Raw genomic sequence first — 27336 nt, 5'->3', positions numbered from 1 at the left:
ACGGGGTGAATGCTCTTCAAAAGCAGCCGAAGGGGGAACATTGCAGTGGAGGTGAATATGAGGTTGTGCACCGGTTCACAAATCAACACTGTGTGAATTACTTCTATTACTAAATGGTTTCGTTGCGTGTATCACAGTGTTGCAGCCGTTTCAATACTTTCAGCCACTTCCAAGTTTACTTCTTGGTTTCTGACAGGACAGTGGATTTCATATAGTCTTAGTACAGGACAACATAAAGAAAGACACAATTACAAGCTGAGAGCACCCTAGTAATGGGAATTGTACGGTAAGAATACGAGCCTCTAGATTAGAAAAAAAATTTGAAATAAAGATCAACCTAATAGACAGGGAACACGGGATAGAGAGATAAGGAACGCTCTAGTTCTAACACGAATAAAGTGCTTTTTGACAAACACATGCGCAGTAGACGAGGTCGAACGTACTTCACTTCCCGGCGTGCCACGCGCCTTGTCAGCCCGGCCCTGGCTCTATTGGCCAGAGCACTTTGCTTATTTCTACTGCTCCCGCTAACTTCGCTTTACTTCCTGCGGTGTTTGAAGGAAAGATGGCGGCGGTGCTGCAGCAGGTTTTGGAGCGCGCCGAGCTAACGAAGCTGCCCAAAGGAGTCCAGGGCAAGCTTGAGAAGTTTCTCTCCGACCAGCAGAGCGAGATCGAGGCGTTGCGTGCAAGACACGAGAAGAGCCGCGTGGACAGTGGTGAGAGCGTAGTGGCAGCAACATAATCTCTTCTAGGCACTGTGCTCACGTGTGTGTTTGGGAATGTTCCCTCTCCTTCTCTGGCACATTGGTCAGAAAATTGCAGCATGGGCATTGTTTTTAAATGTAGCATATACGTTTGAAATGGCACTTTTTGACGTTCTCACATTTTTCTCTTTGTATCTTTGTTATTGGGTTGCCAGATCTCACTGTTGCAATTTGCATGCTCTCGTGGTGTTCTGGGATCTGCATATTTACCAACATTCTGTGACCAAAAAGATGATTTTTCAAGTTTAAAAAAGAATTCCCATAACAATGACATCACAGGAAAATACAAAACATACATTGTTGGCACCATTGAAGCATTTTAAAATACATAACCCATCAAACCGCACAAGATGGAAAGATGTTGAAATGTAAAAAATGTATTATTCTGAGTGGTGACTTAACACCAAATTCAATTACCTAACTTCACAGAATGTAATCACACAGAGCTGTTAGGCAACATTTGCCACTGCTCTGCAGTGGCAGTACGTATTTATTGCAAGTTGAACACTGAATGACATGGCGACTGATACCCCCCTCAGTCTGATAGGCGGACTCTGCCACTTGCCTTCACTGGTGGTTCACCTAAGGGTGCAGGACAGAGTCAAGTAGCTAGCTGTCAGGTCAGTGGATTGGTCTGAGCCCAATCAAAGTAATTACCTACCAGTCCACCATATAGACAGGGTAAAGTGTTGCATGCCTTGTCCTGGAGCCTGCCTTAGAGTCACATAAATTACTTGCCACTGTAAAAAGCAGTAGGATCTGTCACTGAAATCTGTAGGCGGTAGGACTGCTTAAAAAGCAGTAGCCCACTGCCTAAATCTGTAGGGTTGGCAAGTATGGATCTGCAAGAGAATGGTGTTTGGTAGTTGGAGCAGTGTAGGATTACTGTTGTACAACTACCAGCAACCAGGCTTTGTCAGCAGGGTGAGCTTTCTGTGTGCTCTTGTCGTGTAGTTCTCCTGGATGTGGCTTGGTTTTACTCAAGAGTTTGGTACACCTGTTCCTACGCCAAGTTCATCTGTTATGGTAGGTTTGAATGTTTTCTTCAGTGGGTCAGTGTTTTGGCTTCTGTGGTGTGATTGTTGTGACTTGTATTACTTTGTGTCTTTGCCTTGTGGTGGTTCTGGTCACTGCATTGTGTATACCTTATGATGGGAAGTCGTGTCCTTTGTGTGTGGCATGTCGAAAGGTTAATGGGATGTGGTGTGCAACTTTCACAATTCCCTCTATGAAGGAACAAATGACCAATTTTAAAAATCTCCTTGTCATGTAAACACATCTAATTACTAAATGTGTGAAATATGACCCGCATAGACATGCTATTTTGTTTTTGATAACTCTTCACATGTACCAGACAAGTAGGTTCTTAAAAACTCATTCAACACAGAATGTTCAAGTGTGGCTGGAGTATGACAAGTTGGTTTATAAGCAAAGGGGCTGCCCAGAGAAACATGAGAAGACCGGGGAATTAATAACTCAATTAGTGTACCTAAGGTTCTGTGAGGTTGAAGCCTGGAGGATGTTATGTATTTCACTTAACGGAATAAGGGTCTAGTATTGCTGGGTTACCTTTGGTGCCCCCTGGAAGGTGGAGTGGAGGAGGGTTTGGCTGTTCTGGTGGTGATTTTTGGGTTGGTTATGGCTGGTTGGTGGTCTTTCTCTTGTGTGAACAGATTGCGTTTAAAAAAAAAAAAAGTAGGGCTTACTGTAGGAAAAACAAATGTAGGTTTTTTTTTTTTAAATGCAACACTATATGACTTGGACAGGACAATTAAGTGGTCAAGCTATGGTGATGACAAGGGGAAAACTTGCAAAATTTACCGGAACTTGCTCTTCTATTCTATTATAGCTATTCTGTTGGAATGTTTTAGCCTGACGACTCCATCAGATATTGTGAAATTAATTGGATGATGCATGCACCTCTACAGAAAAGCAGTGTATCGGCCACTTTAACTACCAAAAAAAACGAAATGCCCCCAAAATATTAGTCGCAACAAAAAATAACAGATGGGTAGAACCGTGTGCTCCAGCTTTCACCCACACAGCTTTTTTTTTTTGTTTCCCGACCAGTACATGTAGTACCACAGGAAGAAACTACTACTATTACTGCCTGCTCAGAAGAATTAAATATGTATATTTTAATGTGCATGAATAACCAGGTGCAAAGAAATGTTTATTACAGAAACATTTTATGTTTTCCATTTAAAACGTTTATTAGCTTATAAAATTGTATTTACATATTTTACTGCCTTTAAAAAAGTTATTCCCAACTTTCAAAAAAATAGGAAGTAAAATGCTCCCACTTGCAGATCTTGCCTGGCACACTGGGTGCATGAGTTCTCTAATCACCCCCTGCCAGTAAGTTGTGAATAACTCTTGACCTTTTCCTTTGGGTTTTCACTCTGGATCAAACCTATGTTCATCCTTACTCGTTGGCTTGCTGAGCTCAAGGCACTTCTACAAGTACTAAAAACTCCCCCACTGAAATTATTTTAAATTAACTGAGACTTTAAATTGTTCGTAGACAAAACTGTGTTTTTATTGACTTTGCTCTAAATCCTGATTTCATCCTATTGCTTTTTAATGGGCAACTACAGTTATATGACGTTAAAGAGACTGATTGCAGTTTTGAAACTCCTACCCACCCTGGCAATTTCTCCCAACACGATGCAACCAACACAAAGTTGCTGAAGCCATGCAGTCAAGTCGCCAGCACACACTGGGTAGCCATAATGCTCCCAGGTACACAAGAGTATTTTGATACTTAAACAAAACTATACTGACTTTACTTACTGTGTACTTGCCTAGGGGACGCAATGGTTTTTATAAAATCCTCTTGTCCCTGACAATGAAGTACTTGTCCAGGGAGTGGGGCTGAGGAAATAATTGGGGCAAGCGAGGTCAAAAGGAGGGGGATTAGAAAGCTGGAATGAATGACTCGATGAGTACATTGGAAGAGCAGAAACTGATGGGTAGATGGTGTAGACGAGACAAAGTCCAGAGAAAAACTGGAGATCTGTGAAGGAGCTGAAGAATCAAAAATAGAAATATTGAAGAGTGCATTGCTGCCAGATGAATAAAAGGAGAATCTGCAGGTGAATACCTAGTGTCAAAGTCGTCGCAGAATAACAGCACTGGGAGGGAGGTAAATTACTAGGAGAGCTAAAGGGTGTGGTTAAGAAAAAGATAAATGATGATATTCAAAGGAAGGCAACACGAAGATTGGGAGGCGAAGAGATGATATGATGCCTACCCTGCCCCCATGACCTGTGGAGCGGCAAGTATATGGGGAGGAGGAACAGGGTGAAGAGAGTAGCAGGAATTTGTGGAGGGCTGAGCCGAGTTTCAGTAATGCATAGCAACTTACATCCGTTAATGGGAAGGAAAAACTTCAAGAATAGAAGGGTCTTTTTTGCAAATGGAAAACGTACAACTTTGAGAAATCCTGTAAGGGAGGGTGAATACAATTAATCGAATTGCAGTCAGTGGCGCAGGGAGGTTGGTGAGAGGTATAGAGCAGCTAATGGGCCTATGGCATGACTGCTGTGGACAAGAACAGTATATAGAAAAAGAACGTGAGGGTGAAGACCAACTGAAAAGGCAATTAATACTTTTGCGACATGATAATGAAGGAACATGCCAAGAATGATACTGATGTGCATAACATTTGATTACGTTTATACAGGAAATTCCTAGAACCACCAAAGAAAAAGGATCACTCCTGATGGGCAGGACACTTGATTTGCCCAGTGAAGCTTCATCCTTTCACTTTGACCTCGAGCCTTTTGCTACTTTCTATGCACTACATTAAAGCGATTTGTACAGGATAATGATTTGGTTGAGTTTTAGGCTGGTGGTTTGATAAAGAACACATTTGGTAAACTGGCAACATCCACAATTTACCCACTAGACAGAATCTGGGGTTAATAGGTTTTGTTTTGTGGGTATGACGTAATTTCATAGACAAATGTTTTTTGCCGCAGATTTTCTTTCGAAAAAAAATCCTAATTTTGGGGGGGGGGGGGGGGGTTAAATAATGATATAAATTGGGTGCGGGTGTACGGGGGATATAAAAATAATTAAAGGGGATGGGGGGGTAACCCCCCCCCCCAAAAAAGCGATGAAATCACATGGGACCGTTTTGTGTACTGCGTTTACTATCGACATGTAGCTGGGTTAGAGCTTGACACATCTTTTAACATTCTTCTCGACTGGCAGGTCGAGTAACTTCGTTTATCTAATCGACTGAAGAGAAATTCACTTGACCCATAATCTATGGCACCGTAGTTTGTACTAAAACTTGGTGTCGCCTGTAAAAAACATAACCAGTATTGTTGATGTGCTTTTTCCACTGTTTTCTGCCAGGGAACATTACAACAAATGTCCTACAAGATAGATCCCACGTATGAAATAACCTTGGATTAGGCTGATGTGGTGGGCTTATATTTTGCATTAGCTTGTTGGTTTGAATTGGTTAGGAGAGGATTTGAATTGGGTTTAGGATAAATTATCCCATACAGTGGTCCATCAGTTTATGCCCAGGATAGGGTAGTTAGATGGTGCTGCTTCTGCTTAACAAGTCCAAATGTGAAGTGAAGGTCACCGCCCGAAAGAATGTTGTTGGTTTCAAACTGATTTGTAGTAAAATTTGCTTTGTACCCCATAGTGCATCTGCTCTACCTACCGGGCCACTGCATAAAGTGTCATATTAAAGGACGGTGGCAGGAGAGGTGCATTAATGGCAATACTCGCCAGTCCCAAGGGAGTTGGCTCTGGGCATTGTGGCCACACCAGCCATGGACACCACAGATGCCCCGCTCCACTGCGGGTGCCTCTCCTACCTTGCCCCTAACTTGTACTCTGTTCTGTCAGGAAAGTACAAAATGGGAGCCTGTATGTCTTAAAGTCTGACATTGCATTGTCCATACTGAAAAGTTTTTCTTTATGGCGCAGTACTTCCAATGAAGTTCAGACAGCCTTTGCTGTGACTCTGCAGTGACCCATAGTGGTCGGTTGAGTGTCCTCAGCTGAATTAAAGCTTCACAAAGCACATGGAGAACAGCTTGCGTTGTTCTCTCGCAAAGTTTCATTATTTCATCAGAATAAAAAAAGTGCTCATGCATAAAGAAATAAAGTAATCCAGATGCAAAACTGTTTAACGTATATCTTTTTTTGTCTTTAAATTGTGCACATGGTTTGAAATAAACCTTACACATTTGATCAAAGAACACAATTTACAAAATACCATTAAAACATCAGAAAAATAAATGAAATGCAATTCAAAGAATCATCTGCAAGTTCCAAATAAATCTCGATGTTCTCATAAATTGAAATGGCGCCTTTCAGAGGATAAATGAAGTGGAATCTTGCACGCTATCCCATAAGTCTTCGCTCGGGGAAATAATGCGCTCAGCTAAAAACTTTCCAAAATCTTTCAATGATTAGCTAAACACTAGAGGTAACCAGTTGTTTTAATGTGTGTGTGTGTGTGTGTATATATATATATATATATACATTTATATGAATAATTGCTGTTTTTGAATTATTATAATCTTCAAAATGTCTTTTAAATTCTGAGACCAAAATCCTATCCAGAACACAATGCACATCTCAATTTTAGTGCACCTCTTGGCTGTATGTTTATACTGTGACCCAAAACCCCCCCCCCCAACACCATTGAACATTTCAGCACGGCTTGGCTGTGATGGCAGAGTCTAGATCAGATGCATGTTTCTAGAAAAGGTTGCTGTTTGGTTGTGTGGTGTACTCTAGAGCTGCTCAAGCGGGCTCTAGTAATCAGCAAAGCTCATACCACTGGGGGAATCTGTCTAAAAATGGTACTGCTGGTGTACGTTGTGAGAACCCCATGTTGCGCAGTAGTGGAATTATAAATGGGTTATATGCTTCCCACTGTTTCCTCGTCTAGTTGCTTGTAGATCTCTTGCTGCTAAACTGCCCCCCCCCCACTGTTGTCTCCCTGCTCCCTTGTTTGTTTTCTTCCTCCACCCTCATGATTGTACAGTGCTCTATTGCTTCTGAAACTAGGTCTGCGCTCAAACACCGAGATAATTGTTGACTTCCTGATACTGGAATAAGCTGGACACAGGAAGATCAAGCAGGGTTTGTAATGAAGAAGAATTAAGGTTGTGGATTTGAATGAGGAATGCTGTGCCACCGTGGTCACTTCTACAATGTATGAGGAAAATTAACAATAGAGCTAGCTCGCAGCTAGCTCTATTGTTAATTTTCCAAAACCCCCAGCTCATCCACCAGGAGCTGGCAAAATTTAAACTATCTAAATTAAAGGTGGTGGGTAGGGCTCATGCGCTCACATCAACATAATGTGACCAGTTGTAGAATGGATACTTCCATAAATGCAGGGACTGACCTATTGATAACACAGATTTATTGGATCGTTCATCAGCCGACGCATGTTTCGACCTACGGGTGAGCCCTACCCACCACCTTAGAGGGTTTGAAATTAAGCTTCAATGAGCAGGAGCTACAACCAGCTTTTGGGTGTCTGGCATCATCAGGAGCTACCTCTGGTGAGGCAGGAGCTACCTCTCAGCACACCACAGATCGAGATGCACACTAACTTTTTGTCTGATTCTTTGTTTAAATGTGCCCTAATTCTTCATGGTAAGCATTTTCAAATACTCCCTTTTTTATTTTCATTTAAACACCAAACAAACACAAACTAAAACAACTCACATTTGCTCTGGCACTTTCGAGTTTGAGCCCATATTGTTCATTATTGGCCCGGGTCACGGCTAGGCCTCCTTCTCGATCGTGATGTCCTCACGCTGGCCTGTGTATTGCGGGCGGGTCAACACTTCTCTCCCTCTGGGTCGCTTGAATTGCTCGTGCCGCTTGAATCGCTCGTGCTGTTTCTGTCATTGTTTCCGAACAGGTCTTGTACAAGAGTTTTCCACGCCAGTATTCTGGCTCCGCTATTACTTTCTCCCCTTTGCGTGGCCCTGGTCCAGACTGCTGTTTCTGCTACTGCCCACTTTTATCGAGGGTCCCGCGCTTGCGTTCCATGCCAATGCAATGCGGCGCTTCGCCAGTATTGTCGTCAGATCTTTCATCTTTGCCACATACGCCCTCTGCTTATCTCCCCTCGGGAACAGGCCCAATATGTAAGACGCCGGCGACCAAGCTTGCATGTGAATTCCTGCCTTTGACGCCCTTTCCTTTATCGTGCTCCAGAAGACCATTACACTCGGGCACGTCCAGAACATATGTGCCATGTCTGCTTGTTCCTGGCAGCGTGGGCAGCTCCGGGTTTCTGTCCCCCATGTTCGACATTATTTTAGGCGTTAGGCATGCCCTATACATAGAGCTGCATCTTGTCATGATGCCTACCCCCGGAGCACCAGTCCAGGCCCAGCACCCCCGGAAGCAGGCATCATGCCCTCGGGTAAAAGCCCAGCGGCCCCTTATAGGGGCTCTTTGGACTCAGTCCTGGTGCCTTTGGCGCCAGGCTCATGTTGGACATCAGTCCTGGCGCCAGGCTCATAAAGGGAGGTGTTTTGTGCACTTACCTGATGCAGACCATGCTGCACGCTTCAGGCCTCCCTGAGACCTGAAAGGGACTATTTTTTCACTTGGGCGTGGCCAGGGAAGGATACATGCCTAGTTGGGGAAGGATACATACGTGGGACGACTTTGGAGGCTATTTAAGCCACGCCCAGACAGCAGCTCATGCTTCGCGTTGTTCTGCTTCCTGCAGCTTAACGCTCACCGTGTCTGCTCCTGCACTCCAGCCACGCCCGCCTCGAACCTGGAAGACCTGCAAGGAAGGAAGAGAAGAGAAAGATGAAAACCAAGGACTATTTCAAACTTCTTACCTGCATCCGGAATCTTCTCGCCAGCATCCCTGAAGAAAGACTTCCATTTAAAAGCATCGCGTTGCTCGCTGCAGCGCCACGCTTCACTCACCTGTCCTCGAGACATCTCCCGGCTCCATCGCGGCTGTCGGCATCGGACGCCACATCTCTGCACCTAGGGGAGAGAGGAAGAAACAAAAGGTGAGCAGAAGGAACACAGAAGGAAAGCCTGATTAACAGCCATAATACTTACCAGCTTTTCTTCCACATTTCGGGTCGGCGCTGCCCCGTTGGCAGGTACCGTACCCCGGCCCCTATGGGCAAAGGACAAGAGACATTTCTGGGGAATGATAAGGACATTTAGAGGGATCGCCCTCATCACTACTCACCTCGGCAGTTTAACCCCTTGACGCATCGCCTTCATTCTGCACCTGAGATAAAGGACCGATCACAGGTTAGAAAGACAACATAAAGGGTCCTCACTTGAACTTTGAACTTTCATACTTACGGCGCATCGCTCAGGAAAGTCAAGTGGATTTTGCCAGCGCCATTCTGAAAACCAGTGAAGTAACTGGACGAACGCGCGCCCCTGCACCAGAAGCAGGATGGAGTTCATCCTTCCAAACCATAAGGTGAGCTTAAACCGGGGTTTGGAGGAAGTTGGAGAGGAACGAAGGGGGAAGCTAGCACACTATTCTGCAGACTGTTAATCCCCTTTCATCTGCAGAAGGATATTCCTACGGGCCAGGCAAGCACGATTTGGAGGTCCTGTCCAATCGGTGTTCCGGGTCCTGCGCATCACGCTAGAAGAGGCCACAGCAATCCAGACTAGACCAGCGCCCCCGTGGGAACCAGGTGAGCATTACACATCTTGTGTTCCTGGAAAATTTCTTCCCGTACTGGAGGGCCCTGTTCCATTCCTCATCCTTGAAGGGTTGCTGAAGCTCCTTCCATTTTGCTTGCGTGTTCAGTGTCCTGTGTTGATGGTGCCCAACAGTTGTCCGTAGAACCTGGACACGGTGTGTCCCCCCTCAGAAACATTGTGCCAAGTGTCCAGCGCCCCTCCCATGTCTTCCTCCTATGGTAGAGTTTCCCACCTCCTCCTTATTGCTTGCACCATGCTATTATACAGTATGGATGTGCCTTAACGGAAAAAAAACGAACTCATGATTTTCGGCTCATCCTCTGCTCGTGCTAAGCTACCCGCATCCTACACATCCTTCCACATTAAAGATACCCCCATTCCGGTCCTAAGCAAGGTTAAAACCCTAGGTATGCTGCTAGAAGCATCGTTGGGTGCGGACGCCCAAGTACAGTTCATCAAAAAAAACTGTGCCTACCACCTCCGTCTAATAAAAGCCATCAGACCTTTCATATCCGAGGAAAATTGTGCGACCATAGCAAGAGCCACCATCTTATCGCGCCTTGACTATGGCAACGCTCTAGTCCTGGGTGCCTCCAAGCAATGCCTACAAAGCTACCAAATTGTACAGAACAACGCGGTAAGAATTGTCAAGCTCAAAACTAAAACAGAACATATCAGCAACTCCAGATGAGAGCTTCATTGGCTGAAAATCGAAGATAGGGTGCATTTCAAAACCTTAACCATCGTTCACAGATGCATCTACGGAAAGGCACCAACCTACTTAAAAACTAGGATCAAACCATACGTTCCTAATAGAACACTGAGATCATCCCAACTTGTTAAAATTGCTACGTCACCTCACAAACTCAAAAGTGGCTTAGGTAGAGCCTTTCCAACCCTTGCAGCCAACCTTTGGAACAACCTACCTAACCACCTTAGACTGGAAACCAACTACTCGCGTTTTCGCAAACAGGTAAAAACCCATATCTTCAAATAAACGGCCATCACGGCATATGCCTCAGTTAGCTTAATTCTATGTGACTGTCCCGTCTGCTCTGTCTAATCACTATCTGTTCCGTCCGTTCTCGTGTCCTTGTTTCTGCGCGCCGAGGCTCGCGAGCTACCGGCGCAATATAAATATTAAATAAATAAAATATTAAAATAAATAAATGAGTTGGCCCCTTTGAATGTCTTGCTCCTCCACCAGGGACTGGAAGTCCACCCAGTGTCCTTCTTGCCACAGATCACCTATTTGGGCCACTCCTTTGTCTTCCCATTGTGTTCTGAACGTTGCCAGACTTGCGATACCGGTGTCCACCAGTTGTGCCAGGGGGATTTGCCTCGAGCAGGGGTCTCGTGTCCTGCGCTTTCCACTCTTTTCCATAATGCTCGGTAGGGGTGTCAGGGTATTAGTTTTATGACGGTACGATAACCTTCTTGCCAAATGACGGTATATCATGGTTATCGCGGTATAGCAGGTGGAGTTAACTAATTTTAACAAATATTTTCTAAAAGGTCATAAATTGTCAGATTTATCATCACAAACAAAACCAGGCACCCAGGGCCAGAATTGGGCTTTTCAACATACTTTCCACTGAAATTCCACCCCTTGCTTCCACCAAACACACGTGTGAAGAGGAGGAGGGGATTGTGGGGGGAGCCCTGCTGCGACTGGCAAAGCAAACTGAATAGCTTTTCTTAAGTGGTCATTTAGGCTTTTAGCTCCCCATTGGCTACTGGTGAAGATGAACATGTTGCCATCTTGATAACCTGCATGCCACAGATCAATGGAGGCTGATGGTAGTATACGCTTGTGCGCATACGCACACACGCTCTTTACTTTACAGCCTTTAGTTTACTTGCGGGCCAAAAGGTGTTCAGTAATCACGGACATGTTACCCTTTGGTATGGCAGCAGGGAATACCCACAGAGCTGAGTGAATTTCGCAGTGTAACTTATTATATGTAAATTAAATGGTGGAACCAGGGAAATCCCCCATTGTCATATGTTTAGGAAACAATATCCATTATAAATATATAAATCCCAAAGCCGCCATCCCAAAGTAAACCCTTTTCCTTCTTGGCACTGTATTGATTTTATGTCAGGCATGTGTGGTTTATGGAATGGCATTAAAAACTGAAACTACTTGGCAGACGGCGCATCCAACAGTGCAAGACCAAGACTGTGCAGCACTTGCTTACTGCAGCCTTTCCAAATCAGATTGAAAAGCATAGTTAACGGTATACCGGTATAAACAATGTGACGGTTATTATTGTTCAATTAAGTAGTTCACGGTATCTTTAACGGTATACCGTTATACCATTCCATCCCTAATGCTCGGCCCAACTGAACCATGTTGGGAAGGGCTTTGGCCCAGGTTGCATTTATCCACAGGAGTTCTTTAGTATTGCTGGAGCGATGGTCGAAAAAGTATTGAGTCTATAGAGGTATCTTCTCCCAACCACTGCACCACAAGTTGTGCCGCCAAATAATAGTGCTCAAAGTCCGGGAGCTTAATACCTCCCCATTCATAGCCCCTTTGTAGTATGCTCAGTGCTACCCTGTTTCTCCCCCAAACAGGAAGACTCTTGCCATGGTGTGTAGTTGTCTGAAAAAGGACGCAGGGGGAAGTAATATAGGAGTCGGGGCAGGACTGTCATCTTCAATAGGGCCGCCCGACCTATCATCCCCAGCGGTAGTGTCCTCCAGAACTGCGTGGCATTCCCTATTTTGTCAAGGGCTGCCTGTGTGTTGGCCATGTGTCTCAGTGGTGTTGTGGTATATGTCCACCCCCAGGTATCTAAAGGTGATCGGGGTCCATGTGAGGCCCAAGTGTGGTAGCTGATCTGATGCCGCTGTTCGCCGGCGTGCCAGGGGGAACAATGAGGATTTTTCCTGGTTAATGGTAATTCCTGATAGCCTACCAGCGCTCCCAGTGCCTCGAGTAGGTCCGGTAGGTGGGTACGTGGATCTTGGACATAGAGCAGTATATCATCTGCGTATATCGATATCTGGTGTGTTTCCCTGTCTATCACTATACCGGCATCCCTGTACTCCGCTCTTAGGAAGGCCGAGAACGGTTCCAGGGCCAAGATATATAACAGCGGGCACCCTGCTTCGTACCCCACCCTATGTTCCACTCCCTTGAAAGGTGCCTGCCCGTCTTTACCCCTGCCTTCGGGTCCTTGTATAACAACTATATCCAACGTAGAAACCCCCTTTCCTATGCCGAAGTGGGCAAGCGCTCCCAAAAGCCAATCCCAGTTCACCGAATCAAATGCCGTAATCACGTCTAGTGAAGCCACTACACATTCCCCCTCTTCCTGGTTCATTTTGTCAATGACGTGATGGAGTCTCCGGAGATTCCATGCAGTGTTTCGTTCCGGTACGTACCCCGTTTGGTCTCGGTGCACCAATGTGGGTATCGCCCTTTTGAGCCGGTTAGCTAGTGCTGCTGTTAGGATCTTGGAGTTTTGGTTTATGAGAGAAATTGGTCTGTAGAACCCACACTCGAGGGGCGGTTTTCCTGCTTTAAGTATTGGAACTATTACAGATTCTGACATGCTACTAGGGAGCCGCCCTCTCTCATATGCCTCCTCCAGTGTCGCTAGTAGTCTCGGGGCCAGGCCATCTCTGTATCCCTTATAGAATGCCCCGGGGACCTTCCCGTCAGTAGCTGGGTAATAACTTCCGCTAGTTCCTCCACAGTAAGGGGGGCATCCAGCATTTGGGCCTGCTCCTTCGTTAGTTGTGGGAGTCTGATTTCCACAAAAGCATCCTCTAGGTCTCCCTCTTCTGCCTCCTGAACTTTGGTGTATACAACTGCGAGAACACTGCATTTATACCCTCCTGGGACCTTACCACCTCCCCCTGGCCGTTTTGAATTGCGTTTATGGGTTCCCGCTTGGTCTCCTGTTTGGTTAGCCAGGCTAGGAGTCTGCTGGGCTTGTCCCCTTCTGCAAGCAACTTATGTATATACTTTCCGAAATCTAGCCGCCCAAGCCTCTCCCAGGCTGCCATACACTGTTGTCTTAGAGTGGTGAGGTCACCCAGTTCTCCTCCCTCTCCTGCCCGTGCTTCGGCCCTCTCGATCTTCCTTTCGATCTCATCCAGTTCTACCAGGGTTTCTCGTCTAAGGCCTCCCGTCTTCCCCATCGCTGCTCCCCTGACCACTACCCTAAAAGCCTCCCAAGTTGTTCCCGTGCTGTCCATGCTACCTGTGTTGTGCTCAAAGGTCCTCTGTGATATGGATATGCTCCTGGAATTCCCCGTATAGCAGTGTTTCCACCCTTAGTCTCCACGTGGGTATGGGTGCTCTCCTGTATGTGTGCCCGTGTTACTCTCAGCGCGGCGTGGTCGGACAGAGTTTGTGTGTGAATGTGCCCGTGAATTCACCCAGTGTCTCTCTACCCGTAAATAGTCTATTCGAGTGAATGTCCTGTGTGGGGCACTGTAATGTGTGTATCACCTTTTGCCCTCATGTACCTTTCTCCAGACGTCTTCTAGCTCGAGCTGGTCCAGTATCTTCTGTAGTACCCGCGCTGGTGGCGCTGCTCTTTTGTGTTTATCGCCCGACCTGTCCAGTTGGGGGTCCAGTGTGCAGTTAGATCACCAGCTCAGATGATCGTGGTGTTCCTGTACGGGGCCAGCCAAGGTGTGAGTGACTTAAAGTCTGTTGCGTCGTGGTTGGGGGCGTAGGTGTTCACCAGACATACCTTCCCGTTCTCCTGCATTCCATGGACGATGAGGACCCTGCCCCCGGCGTCTTTCCTGATTGAGGAGTTGAAATGGGGTGCCCAGGGCGATCCAGGTCACCACCCCCCTTACATAGAGTATGTTGAGCTATGCATCTGGCCTCCCCATTTCTTGGCCACCTTGGCTTGTTTTTCAGCTGTCGGATGAGTCTCCTGTAGCATTGCAATGTGGACCTTTGTTTTATTTAACCAGGCATAGACCCTTAGTCTCTTGACATAGGCATTTAGCCCTCTGACGTTCCATGTGACCACGTTTAGTTTGTCCCGGTTCTTATGTTGGCTGACTCCAGTGGTCCGCTCGTTCCCATCAGCCTGTCTGGTTTTATTCTTCCATGGTGTGCTGACTGAGGGGGCCAGTCTATCGCCTTTCCTCTGCTGTTCCTTAGGTCTGCGGGTCCACCTCCTCTCGTGCCTCCCCCCTAACCCAGCTGACCCCACAGCTACCGATTTCCGTTCTCTGCTGGCTCTTTTCCTTAGTGTTCCTCGCTGGCTTCCCATGTTTGGGTGCAGCCACACTTGTACCTCTTCGTTGCCTTTGCTGTGTCCTTGTCGGTTAATGTCTTCCTCCTCTCGTGCCCTCTTCTAGCAAACTTAACCACACAAATACTACTATGAACAAACGGCCAGCCTCCCACCCCCCTGCTCGGGGCCCCGCCGCATTCCAGGTGCCGCCCTACTTTCCGTGGGCGCACTCGTCACGGTTTGGTATCTTAGAACTGACACTGCAAACATTGTCTCTACCTGGGGTTCCCCCTGTGGGTCTTGGCGGTCCGGTTCCGAAGGCCTTGAGCTCCCGGTTTTAAGCCACTGGTTTTTGGGCCGAAGGCCCTCGTTCTAATTTGCTGCTTCTTGTTTCAACAGGGTGTCCCTGGTTTCTTGCTCCAGTGAGGTATTATGGCATCCGGTGGCCTACTCGGGTGTTTTTGAGCCCCTCTTCGCTCGACCATTGGTTTGTCTCTCTGGGGCATTTATTTAGATCTCATTCTCACTCCCTGCTTTGCCGAGGTGCCTCTGTTCCTCTCGTTCCCCCCTCTTGGTTGTGGGATCCCTTATTGGTCCATCCACTCTTGGGCGTCCGCTGTGGTCTCGAAGATCTGTGTCCTCCCGTTGTGCAAGACTTTGAGCTTGGACGGGTATAGTAGCATGAATTTCACACCCGCCGCCCGAAGGCGCTCTTTGGTCAGCCAGAACTGGGCTCGCTGTCTTTGCACAAGCGCCGTATAGTCTGGGTAGATGATCACCCTGGCTCAATTTCGCGTTATCACCCCGCCCTCTCTTGAGTGTCAGATTTTTTCCCTGTCTTTGAAGTTCATGATGATCGTAGGTCTCGGTGGCGCTCCTGGGCGGGGTTTCCTGGTTAGTGCTGTGTGTGCCCTCCACTAAGCCCTGGGACAGGGTCCCTACACGGGAGCAGTAGGTTCTCTATGTAGTTCGTGGGGTCTCTGCCTTCCTCCCCCTTCGGCAGCCCCACCAAGTGCACATTGTTGCGTCTGGCCCTGCCCTCCGCATCTTCGGCCCTGCGTTCCAGTGTACTGATCCATTCCAGCGCCTCTGACATTTGCGAGAGGTGGTCACGTTCGCTGTATTGCTCTGTACCTGCTGTTCCACTGTTGTCACTCTCTCTGCTAGGTTCCTTGTGTCATGTCTGGGGAGCCCTGCGTCCAGCTTGCCCTCTATCGATGCCTTTAACGCCTCTATGGTCTCCAGGATGCTGCCTTCCACCTGTCTGATCTCTCCTTGCATGGCGTTTGATGTGACCGCGTCCGCCTCTGTTGTCCCAGGTTGTGGGTCATCATTCTTGCGGGCAAATGTCTCCATGCTGGTTTTTCTCCCTCTGCCACCTTTCTGTTTGTTGGGAATGCTGATTTCCGTAGCCTTGTGTCTCTGTGCTATATCGCAGGCAATGTGCCTCTGGGTGGCCTCTCCCCTACAGCCGGCGCTCACTCCTTCCTGTGGGCTATTTCAGTCCAAGCTCTGCTCTCCTTGAGTCCCCGTCGACTCCACCACTTCCGAGCGCTTTCTTGAGTCTTGTATTGCGAAGTCCGTGCCCTCTCTTGAATGTGTGAGCTTACTGGCTCTTGTTGGGCCAAGGTCTCCTTTACGATCCCACCCGTCTGTTGCCTGGCAGCTATATCCGCTCAGTTTGCCTGTTTGTCGGCGGCCACACAGGGGAAACGTTATTGTCTTCCGTCTCTGCCGTGGGGGCCAGCCTATGGGATTGCTACTGGTTGTTTCATCTGCTCTGGCGTGTTGGAAGGGGTCTAGTAGTTCAAGGGGCCACTCTCCGCACCTGTGCCTTTGTCCCATGGAGCGCAGACGATCGCTCAGTGGGTCGCGTCCGCCATTTTGTGTGCAAGCGGTCCAGCGTTCCTCACAAACTTCGTTTTGGCCTCACCGTCCTCCAATTTTGTTCGGGCTTTCGCCCATGTGTGCACTGGACTTCCGGATGCCTTTTCCTCGATTTGTTTGTGTTTTCTTGCCCGTTTTCAGCCGGTTTCAAGGATCATTAGCTGGATCACCTGGGAGCTCAGGGTGACTTGCTCACTCTCGCATAGCCACGCCCTTCAAATACTCATTGTTAATGTCACATATGTATGTTTGTAAAGCAGCAATTGGCCTGTGGGGCCAAAAGTATCTCCTGGTAGCTGTTGGTTTTAAGCTAACCATGCTCTCCTAGAAGAGAAAAGGGAGCTAAATGGCAACCGGCTCTCCTCAATTTCGAACCCTGTCAAGTGAATTGCGAAACAGGCACTTAACCTTGTTATTACTACCAGTCTATTTACCCATATTTAAGGCTTGCTCTTAATATATTCGTTAATGTTTGTACTTTGACCAGAACACACGTTATTTAGAGGTAGTAAATGTCTATATTCTGTGTAGGAAAATCGTAATTTTATTAAGACAATGGAGGCATAGATTTTGCAGTTAACCTGCCAGCAGAAAATGACAGACAATCGAAAAAAAACAAGTAAAGAACTCTGTAACGTGGCCCAGGTGCATCTGCCCCTAATTATGAACTCTATAAATGTCAACGTGTGCAGGAAACATCATGTTTTAAATCTTTTTTCCTAAAATGAGAATGTGTAAGAAGGGGACGGGAAATCTACGGCTAAGTTGTCTTTATTAAATTTATGATTTTCCTACACGTGCATCACCATTCAAGACTTGGAGGCTGTGATTTTGCGCGTTCAAAGCGCAGCTAACGCAGCCTACAAAACAAGTTAGACCAATAAAATTAGAACTAGAATGTCTTGAACGTAGAATCGCTCGACCACATCAGCCGACTTTAAAATCTAAAGGGAACCCCTCTGCCCCCCACTGCCGGAGAAGTCTTGGATGCCATGGCCCCCCTGGAGGAGTGGGTCCTGCCGACCAGTGACATAACCCATCTGACCCACCTGGCAAGGGTGAGAGGTGACACTGGTGCAAATGATTTCTTAAAATAAATAAATAGCTTTGATTTGATTGCAACCCATTTAACCACACAATGTTTTTCCTGATTAGGAAAAACGGGGGTACATAATAGTGGAATCACATTTAGTGCGTCTGGCAACACAAAAGCCTACTCCAAATGGTGTAGCTCTATTGGTGGTATCTAAAGTTTAACCACATAAACCTGTCTAAAAGAAATGAGGCAAAACATAGTCCATCTTGCAGATAATTGTTTTAAAGATTTAATTGTCTGGCCATGGTGTTAAAATATTTCAGATTAACCTTCCACAAGGTTGTGTATGTGGGACTCTGAGCCTTCAGTCATTTCAAACCTTTAAGAAATCGACCTACAAGATGCAATACCTACTAGTAACTTGTCAAATGTCCTGTGAGATTACTGACCTGTATAGCTTGAACAAGGAAAGGCTTTCCGTACCATCTAACATACCAGCTAAAACAGTACTATCTCTAATGGATAAAGGGATCCAGGTCCCACCCCACACACGCACACCAGCGAACCCAAGCTGGATGCTGACCTCTAGAAGTTCAAGACACTTGAGACTCCCTGTTAATGGAAGCAGCTGAACCAGAGCATCCCTGGAATCCTCCATACTTAAAATTGAAGAGACCCATGGTGCACTACTTGGTCTCTCCTCTGCATTCAGCAGAATCTCTTGGAACATGGGTAAACAAAAAAGGTTGGGTGGGCGGGGAGAAGATCGATGGCTAGCTCGGAACAGCCGGATACCAAGTCTGCCTTCTGTATCCTCACCTGCTGAAACTATCTCAGAATCATTAGGCAAATGGGGTAAGGGCAGTGTATTTGCTGATCTGGGCCCAGTCCTGTTGGAAAGCATCCAAGGCTGATGCCTCTGGATCTTGTCACCAACTGAAAAATACTGGTAATTGGTGATTCAGACGAGAAGCAAACCGGTCTGCTTCCAATTGGAACCCATAATTGTTGCATTTGTTGAAAAACTGACGGGTGAAGTTTCCAGTTGCTGGAATTCAGTCTGCCGCTGTGTTGTGAAGACCTGGAAGATATTCTACTTGTCCAGGCAGAAGTGTTAAAAATCTTTCACTATTTCCACTAACAAACTAGATCTGACATCCCCCACGCCTCCCTGGTCCCCTCCGCTCATGTACTGAACTGCTGAAACGTCCGTTCTTAGCAGAATACAAATCGCTGTCTCTTGTCAGACTATCGTGCAAAAGAGCCTGCTAGTAGTTCTAGACAATTGATATGGAGTCCCCTCTCCTGGGGAGTCGATTTCCCTCCAGTGGACCAAGAAAAGCAACGTGCCCCTCCACACCTCGTCCTAGGAAAGTGGCATCCGGTTCGATGTTTAGATCCAGAATCGATGCAAATGTGGCCTTGCTATGGCAAGCCTGCATGTGATTCAACCACCAATGAGGCTCTGTCGTTGCTCCCAGAAAAAGTATTTGGCCTGTGTATATTCAGTCCCTTCTTGAGTTTTGAGTCTTCAACCTCTGAAGATACTGATTATGGAGGGGCATGGAAGGAGGATACAAAAGACCTATGATCTATTGTCCAGGAAATTATCTGAGCCTTGAATAGCAATTTGATCTCTGATCTTGGATACAGGCAAATGAAGAGTCGCTTGCTAGGTGTTCTGTAAACCAAAAATCTGTTATCTGACACAGATGAATGTGACCTCCCGATTTATGACTAATCCCAGACCCTGAAGAAGGGATATTATTTGAAGGTGCTGAGTCCACTCTATGGGATACAGGTGTTCATTAAGAACAAATTAAAAGGTTTGAAATAAATGACAAAGGAAGGCAACAAAATACACGACTGAACCTGTTCACTTTAAGGGGCCGGGGGAACTGCACTACAATAAGCATAAGTGGTTTGAAGGGAAAATGTTACAGCAGTGATGCCTTTTACAAACATTTTGTACAGTTTAGATTTTATATAGATTATACATGAAGTGTGAAGTTACTTCAAAGCATATATACACTTTTTGTTACTTGGACTCTGAAATATGGTGTGTAATGTGTTTGTGTGAAAGGTTCTGTTGAACTATAACCCACTAAATGTTATCATTGCACACCGTGAGTTTACCACCTTGGATTCTCAATTGCAGTTTAAGACTGAGTGTATGAGGCGTTAATGTTAAAGGATATTTGTACTGCGCACCATCACCACTAGAGTGGTCCCCTGGCGCTCTGGTGGCTCTGAAGAGGGGAGAAAGGTAGGGTGAGTTAGTGGAAGGAAGCTGGAAAAGTGAAAGAGAGCAGTGATGTGCTATTCGGCGGCCTCAGCCCAGTGGGTCAGTTGGCTGGGCCTGGGGTGTTTTGGGCCTGGGGTGTTTGCGGCCGGTTGTCATTGTGTACTGTTTGTTGTGAGTCTGTATTTTGTTGCTGCAGTGTAGTGAAGTTTGTGCTGTTTGTTGTGCTGTAGGTTTGTGGTTGTGTTTGGTTTAGAGTTTGAGAGGTGTATGCAGAGGGGGAAATTGTTAGTGGACTGGCTAGTTGCCATTTCTGTCTCGAAGTGAGGCGCTGAGGCACTGGTTTTGCCTAGTCTCCCCAGATGGGTGTGGGAGAATTTCTGCACCTCTGTCCTGATCTGGGCTTGTCCGGTATTCGGTCCTCTTTCACATCTGGCCTCCACCTCCATCTTCCTTCAAAAAGCCTTACCTGGCTTCCTTTCCACTCATACAGCCAGTGTACATGCTAATCCTTTCGAGTGTGGTGATTGCTAACATTCAGATAACTCTAACAGTGTGGTACCTGGTAGCAATTGTGGGGCGATTGAGGAAGTTGGTGGGGATTGGCTGGGGGTGCTGATTCTGTCTTAATGGGTGTCGCTTGTGTTCTATTTGACTTGGCGTTACCTGTCTAGTTGTGGTGGGACTTTCTTGGTCAGTGAAGCCCTAAGCATCACTACAGTCTTTTGCCCATCTCTTATGGGGAAACTGACATGTCCTTCAGGCTGTCACTACTGGGAAACGTTGTTTCCCTTGGTCTAGTTACTTGGTTACTATTTTTAGTAACTTCTCACTTGTGGTAACTTTTTATTATTGTACAATGTAGTACAATGGGCTACACTTTGTTTTACCCTATACTTGCACTCAGAGGATTTTTGGTTACACTAGTTTAGGTGTGCTAAAAGGATAAGCTGGTGGCAGCAGTGACTTTTTTTTACTTTTCCTTTTTTTTTGTTGTTTTCACTTTAGCTGTAATGCATTTACTGCGTTTGGCTACCAAATGGCTGCTGGTCAAACATGGCCATGATACGAGATTGTTCGCTTGGCCTTAGGCCATCTTGTCTTTTATCCTTCTTATATGGACTTCCACTACTGGGGAAAGCAGAAGCTTTTGGCGTGCTACTGGAGGGCTATGTGTGTTTGCTGCCAGGAAGTGGGCTGAGCTGTCTGGTCCCCATCCAAATACTGGTGCCAGTGTGTCTGGGTGGAATGAATGGAGTTTGCTGCCAGTGGTCCCGATTGGACAAAAGGACACAGCAATAGGACGTGGAGCAGGCTAGGGGCAGGTTTTTAGGGCAGTCTTTCTAAAGTCCAACTAAGGGCCTTCTTCTGACCTTGCTTAGTCGCTGGTTCTGCCTTATACCTTTTAAGCCCCTCAGTTGGCTGCAGGTGCAAGTCTTTTGCCTGACCATCCTTGTTCCAGTACCAAAGTGGTGTTCACCGATGGAAGTGTGAATTACTCCTAGTTTTCTCTTCCTCGTCCCAGTCTTAAAGCGATATGAATGCGAGACAGTTGGTGTAGGGTGCATTCTGACAAGGGAAAGGGGGATACCACGCCTCACCTAAAGACCTCTTTCCTCCACTCCTCAAGGACCATCCACCCAGGTGATCTTCCCTTGCATATCCATCCCCGAGGTCATCGATGGCCCTTCCCTGGCCACCCGAGATGAAGACCCAAGAGGGGAGTAGATGGGAGGAAGCCCTCAGGTTCCCCTCACTCCATTTGAGAGTACACATGAGGCACCAGCCCAAGGACAAGGCGAAGGCTGGACAGTGCGCAGCATGAAATGCCAGTGGCTACTTGCTGATTCTGCTTGTGTTCCCGGCCTCTGGATTGGCCAGCTCTCTCCCGCAGATGCTATGTAATGCAGTTATAATTGGAGCAATGCCAACTACAGTGAATGGTATTGCAGTAGATGTACAGACGGAAAATCTGATCATTATCTCTCATGTCCAGGATAGACTACGCCAACCGCCTATACCTCAGAATGCCTGATTATCGATTTAAGAAACTGCAACATATACAGAATGCACGGGCCAGACTTCTCCTCAAACTCTCACAAAAGGACCACATCCCTTCAGCGCTAAAGATGCTACATTGGCTGCCAGTCAAAAATGAATTGCATTCAAAACAATGGAAAAACCTGGATCAGCATTCTCTTGCCTAGCTGCAGAAATGTGTAACTCCCTCCCGAGAGAAATACAAAACACGAAGGAAACACTAAAATTCAGAAAACAACTAAAGAACTGGCTCTTCAACTCAAAACCAACGAACGAGCCGCACCCACAATGAACACGCATGACAAGAGGACTAGACTGAACACAACAAAATGCAGGGAGGTGGAGACTTCCGAGTGGCAGGAAAACCGGGGTGCACCCGTTCCCATGGAGGGCCCTACCGGAGGCTAGGGAGAGAGATGGCAGCATTCTAGGTTGAACCACAGACTGAGGGTATTCTAATTGGGGGACTTGGAGGGAGGGATGAGAGGGGAGGGATGGGGGGGAAGAGTGGCGACCGAAAACAGATAAACCACAGGGCCTGGGAGCTCAAGGGCACAGGAAGGAGACACCTCCCACACCCCTCCAAAGAAGGGGCCCAGGGAGGCGATGGTGGCTGCACTGCAGGATATGCCAGGGTACAAAGCAGTGTAGCCATCAGTCTGCACACGGGGGTGGGTGGAGGAGGCGTTATCGCCGAACACCCCCTGTTACATTCCACAACTTGTCATCGAATATAGGAGGGAGAGTGCGCGGTATATGTATCCTATAACAAACCTTGGTTATTTATAATGCGTTTTTAATACCCAGAGGTTTCTAAGCGCAGTGTGTTGCTCCACATCGTCTTGCTTCTAAGGCAAGCTTGTTGCCGCTGAGCCATCCTCCCGGCCCATTATGTAAGGGCCAAGAAAGTACGAGAAAAAGCATAGTGGTTGGTCCAACAGGCAGAATTGGGCAATCTAGGTGCATTAGCGTAATTTGCGGACATCTTAATTTCTGGTTAGCTGGTATAACTGATAAGAAGCTTGGGATCAGATCATGGATTGAACACCAATTTCAGATGTATGCAACCAGCAGGTCACAGAACTAGGTTTGTAAAAGAAGATGGCAATTTGATCAGTCTTCACTAAAGATTTGACGTGCCACTATATGACTTGATCAGATCGAATTACAACACAACGGAGTTCCGAATTGGCGACCATAAACCTGTTGGCACAGGACACATCTGGAAACCTGGTACTTTAAAGAGACGCACACTGTCGTACAGGTGATGCACACCAGGCACGTTCATTGCAGTGACTATGCATTAACTGATGAAAATGCGAACGAATGCACGTTGAAGCAGCATCCGTGACTCCTGCTACTGCATGTAATCCAGCATGTCTGGGTGTCCTACCTAGGTCAAAAGGTTTTCCATGCAACTACGTTTGTAGCATTGAGAATAACAAACTAGTAGTTGGCAATTCATGTAAAAGTGGAGATCCAATTAAATGATTTATCACCAATGAAACCGATAGAAGCTGCTGGGAAGTACTCCTAAAGGTGTTGCATTTACCCCCTTTGGGATCTATTTAGCTACTTCATGATGGGTATTGGTGGCCTGGTTTGAGAGAAGTTAATGCATATAGCAAACTGACACATGTATGAAGGCAACTGTGGTCACTGTAACCATCCAAAGGCGGTTCCTTTTTAGAAAGGTTAATGTATCTTTTGGAATTCAGTTCTCGGATCACAGAGGCCCAATGCCAACAGTGAATAAACTAAATTGCCAACAGTGAATAAACTAAATATCTTGGGTTCATGATCAAGGTTCACGTAGATGGTTCCTCAGGAAAAAAAGCCGTTTTCAAATCAGTCATGCAGGTGCTGTGAGGTGTAGTTGCTTTGACGCCAATTCTGGACATTCTACGCAAACAATGGTCCACCTTTTTCAGGGAAGGCTGTGAGGAAAGGCATTGCAGGCTTTGTGATGTGAATTACAATACTCTTTTCCGTTCATACAGCAAATGAATCGTACCATAAAATCGGACTAAACAAAATGTGGTGTTTCAATGAGAAGCTTAAGTAATTTACCATGCCGGTATCGCTGCAGAGGTAAAATAACCGTTTGAAGTCTTATTTGGGATAAACCTGTTTCTGCCTAATCTGTACTCTTCCCCAGTCCTCTTTCCTGATGAGATCTGCTGCTGAGACACGCTCTCTAGGTAGAAGCTGCTAAGGCCACTTCTGAAGCCATGCTCTGGGCAGGAGACTGGGTCCTGGGGAAAATCCTTGACATACTTATTTCGGCCCTTCCTAGAGGCTGGTAGGTCAAGTAATCCAATTGACACGTTCTCAAATAGCTGTCCTTGTCACGTACGACCTGATGTACAAGACCAGTTTCCATCTTATGCCGGCTCCAAGTGATTACGAATATGTTTCTGAACAAGTCTCCCTCAATTGAGGAGCCAATACAACAAGAGCTGGGATATGATTTATCTCCAGGAAGACCCGGAATATTCCATACGTAATCTAGATTCAGGAAAGTACTGGTGCTTTATCCGGTTTGTAAGCAGTTGGCCTTCTTGGTTGCTAAAACCACAAATCAACTCTTGGACAAAACATTTTGTTTTAACTTGCGCAAATGATGGCAATTGACTTCATTCTGTTAATGTTATCTTTTGTATTGCACTGATTTATGGGCACCTAAGCCTGGTTCCCAATGCACCCGCAATCAAATGATTCTTAAGCCATTGGCTTCTTCATGCTCATTAGAGAACAAGGGTTTTGGAACTGGCAACATTTTCCTCTAAGCAGGTGTCATGAATGTATACAATTATGTATGTCTTTATTGATTTTCAAACAGTTATAACAATGCCCTCAAACATCAAACTCCCCGTGGGCCTCACCCCCCCCCCCCCCCAAAAGTCAACCCTCCCCTAGACCCTGCGGGTGACCCATGGCAGTTCGTATACACCGACCCGCTATTGACAAACTATACACAATAGGGGGGGTTCATCTCACAGACCCCTTTATAACCGATCCAAAATCCTGATGTTGTGAGGACACCATTGAATCATGAAGTCACTTTGCAAGTAGGCGAGCACATTACCCCAGTCTGATCGGAATGCCTCATAATCCCTTGTAATTTATACGTCATCCATTCCATTGCAACCAGTCCCCATACTTTTATAAGCCAGTCATGCATGGACGGTGCTTAAGGATCTTTCCAGTGTTTGGCAATTGTTAGCCAAGCTGCTATGACCATGGTCATGACTCCCCTCTGCTGATTATTCGAATGCACCCTTTGCTTCAAGTCCCACATGCCCAGCAGCCACACCCCTGGCTTCAGCCCATCCACCCCCGGAATCATTGCAGTGATTTGGTGTTTCACATCGCGCCAGAACGGCTTAAATTTTCAGGCAGCTCCACCACGTATGGAACCAATTACCGTCCTCTGGGCATCCACGCCAGCACAGCTTACTGAGCACAGGGTACATTGCTTGCAGTTTCGTTGGTACGTAATGCCATTGAAGAATCGCCTTCTGCCACATTGCCCTTAGTTGGATGGAGCGGGTCAGCCTCGGGAGCTTGTTCCACAAGTCTTGCCATTGGGGCCTAGCTATTGTTTCTCCCAGAGTTTCTTCCCACTTCATGTAGCGCCAGGACACTTTCTCACTTTGCTCGCTCAAGTGTGTGTAGAGATTGGAAATCAATTTCCGTGTTCCTGGATCGGATGTCATAAAGGTTTCAAAACTCGTAAGTGGCCTGGTGGCTGCCTCCTTAATATCCGGCCTCTGCAACCAGTGAAGGAGCTGCGTATATTGATAGTGGTCCTTTGATTTGCAACCCAGGTCCGTCCTACATTCTTGAAAGGCCCTCACCTTTTGGCCCATATACATATCTTTGACTACTAGGCAGCCTGCATCTGACAGCTAGCGAAAGCCTGCCTTTGCAGTACAGAGGGAAACTCAGGATTGGCAAACAGCGGTGTGAATGGGGACGGCACAGTAGTGAGCAGCCCCCTAGACAAAGCCCCATCCCACGCCTCCAAGCCTGCCCCCATCACTTCACTGATGGTCATATTCACATGTCTATACTTCCTATGAACCCACATCAAATTAGACAAGGGTCCACCCACCACTGCAATGTCTTGGCACACCCACGGGTTGTGAGGGGACTGATCCACCCACTGCTTAACAACCCTCAACTGCGCCGCTTCGTATTAACTTTTAAAGTGCGGCACCGCCAGCCCACCATCTTCCCTGTTGGCCGTCAGGTTATCCATCGCTACTTGAGGTCTCCTACCTTGCCAGATATACGCCATGACCATCTTATTTAGTCTTTTGAAGAAAGTTCTAGGGATTCGTATTGGGAGCGCTTGAAAGTGGTATAGCAGCTTCGGAAGGGTCACCATCTTCACCGCCACTTGCCTACCCCACCAGGAGATGTTTAGTGGATTCCACTTGGACAGATCCTGCTGCAGGTGACGCAGTAATGGGGGATAGATGGCCCCATACATATTCTTGATTGAGGATGTCAGTTTAACCCTCGGGTAGGTAACCTCTTGGCGTGCTATCTGGTCGTCGGTGCCAGTTGATTCAGTTGCGGGTCCGCCGTCAAGTTCAAAATTTCGTATTTGTCCCTGTTGATTTTTAGGCCCCAGGCCGCCCCAAACACTTCCATTTCCAGAAGGGCTGGGGGGGGACGCTGCTGGTGTTGTCAGGGTCAAAAGTATGTCGTCAGCGCATCACCTTATGCTCCACACCTCCCATTGTCACTCCCTTTATTTGTGGTGATTCCCTTAGTTTGATTAGTAACGGCTCTAAGTACAGGGCATACAGAAGCTGGGAGAGGGCACCCCTGCTTTGTCCTTCTAGACGGGGGAATCTGCGATGTAAGCGTCCCATTCAGCACTACCCTTAATGAGGGGCATTTGTAATTGGCCCGCACATTGTCGGGGAACGGTGACCGAATGCCATCCGATGCATTGTGGAGAAAAGCTGCGACCACTCCCCCTATCAAATGCCTTTTCGGCGTGAATTGTAACTGATTTGTCGGGACCTCATTGTGCTCGACCTTTTCTATAATATGGCATACCCTACGGGTGTTGTCGGCCGTCTTGTCTCCCCGAGATAAAACCAGATTGACCCGTCCTCACCAGGCCTGGGAGCAATCCAGAGTCTATCTGCTAGAATTTTGGAAATGAGCTTGGCATCAATATTCATCAAAGCTATGGGTCTGTAGGAGCCCGGGAGGGCCAGATCCTTCCCCGGCTTTGGAAAGACTACCAGCTTGGCTTCGTTCATCGACTTGGTTGTCACTCCTGTCTCTCAGAGCTCCGCTAGTTTGGGGGCCAAGAGGTCCCGGAACGATTTGTAGAAGATGTCCGTGTAGCCATCCGGGCCCGGCGCCTTCCCTTTTGGCAGCTGTCTGATTGCTCGGGAGACCTCTTCCACTTGTATTTCTCTGTCCAAG

General features: G+C 46.9%; 1 protein-coding gene across 4 annotated transcripts in view; it reads left to right on the top strand.

Annotated features, from left to right (window-relative positions):
- The first annotated feature begins 529 nt into the window (after window positions 1–529).
- The window catches only part of TPR (translocated promoter region, nuclear basket protein), a 2097972-nt gene continuing 2071165 nt past the window's right edge, over window positions 530–27336 (top strand). For all 4 annotated transcript variants that reach the window (XM_069641376.1, XM_069641377.1, XM_069641375.1 and 1 more), the window contains exon 1: window positions 530–716. In XM_069641376.1, coding sequence (XP_069497477.1) covers window positions 566–716 — 151 coding nt within the window. In that variant the 5' untranslated portion in view covers window positions 530–565. The remainder of the gene's footprint in view (window positions 717–27336) is intronic.

The sequence above is a fragment of the Ambystoma mexicanum genome, chromosome 1q (assembly GCF_040938575.1).
Source record: "Ambystoma mexicanum isolate Mex_15411 chromosome 1q, UKY_AmexF1_1, whole genome shotgun sequence".
NCBI lineage: Eukaryota > Metazoa > Chordata > Amphibia > Caudata > Ambystomatidae > Ambystoma > Ambystoma mexicanum.
The sequence above is the reverse complement of the archived record's forward strand: the minus strand, read 5'-3'. Positions and strand labels throughout refer to the sequence as shown.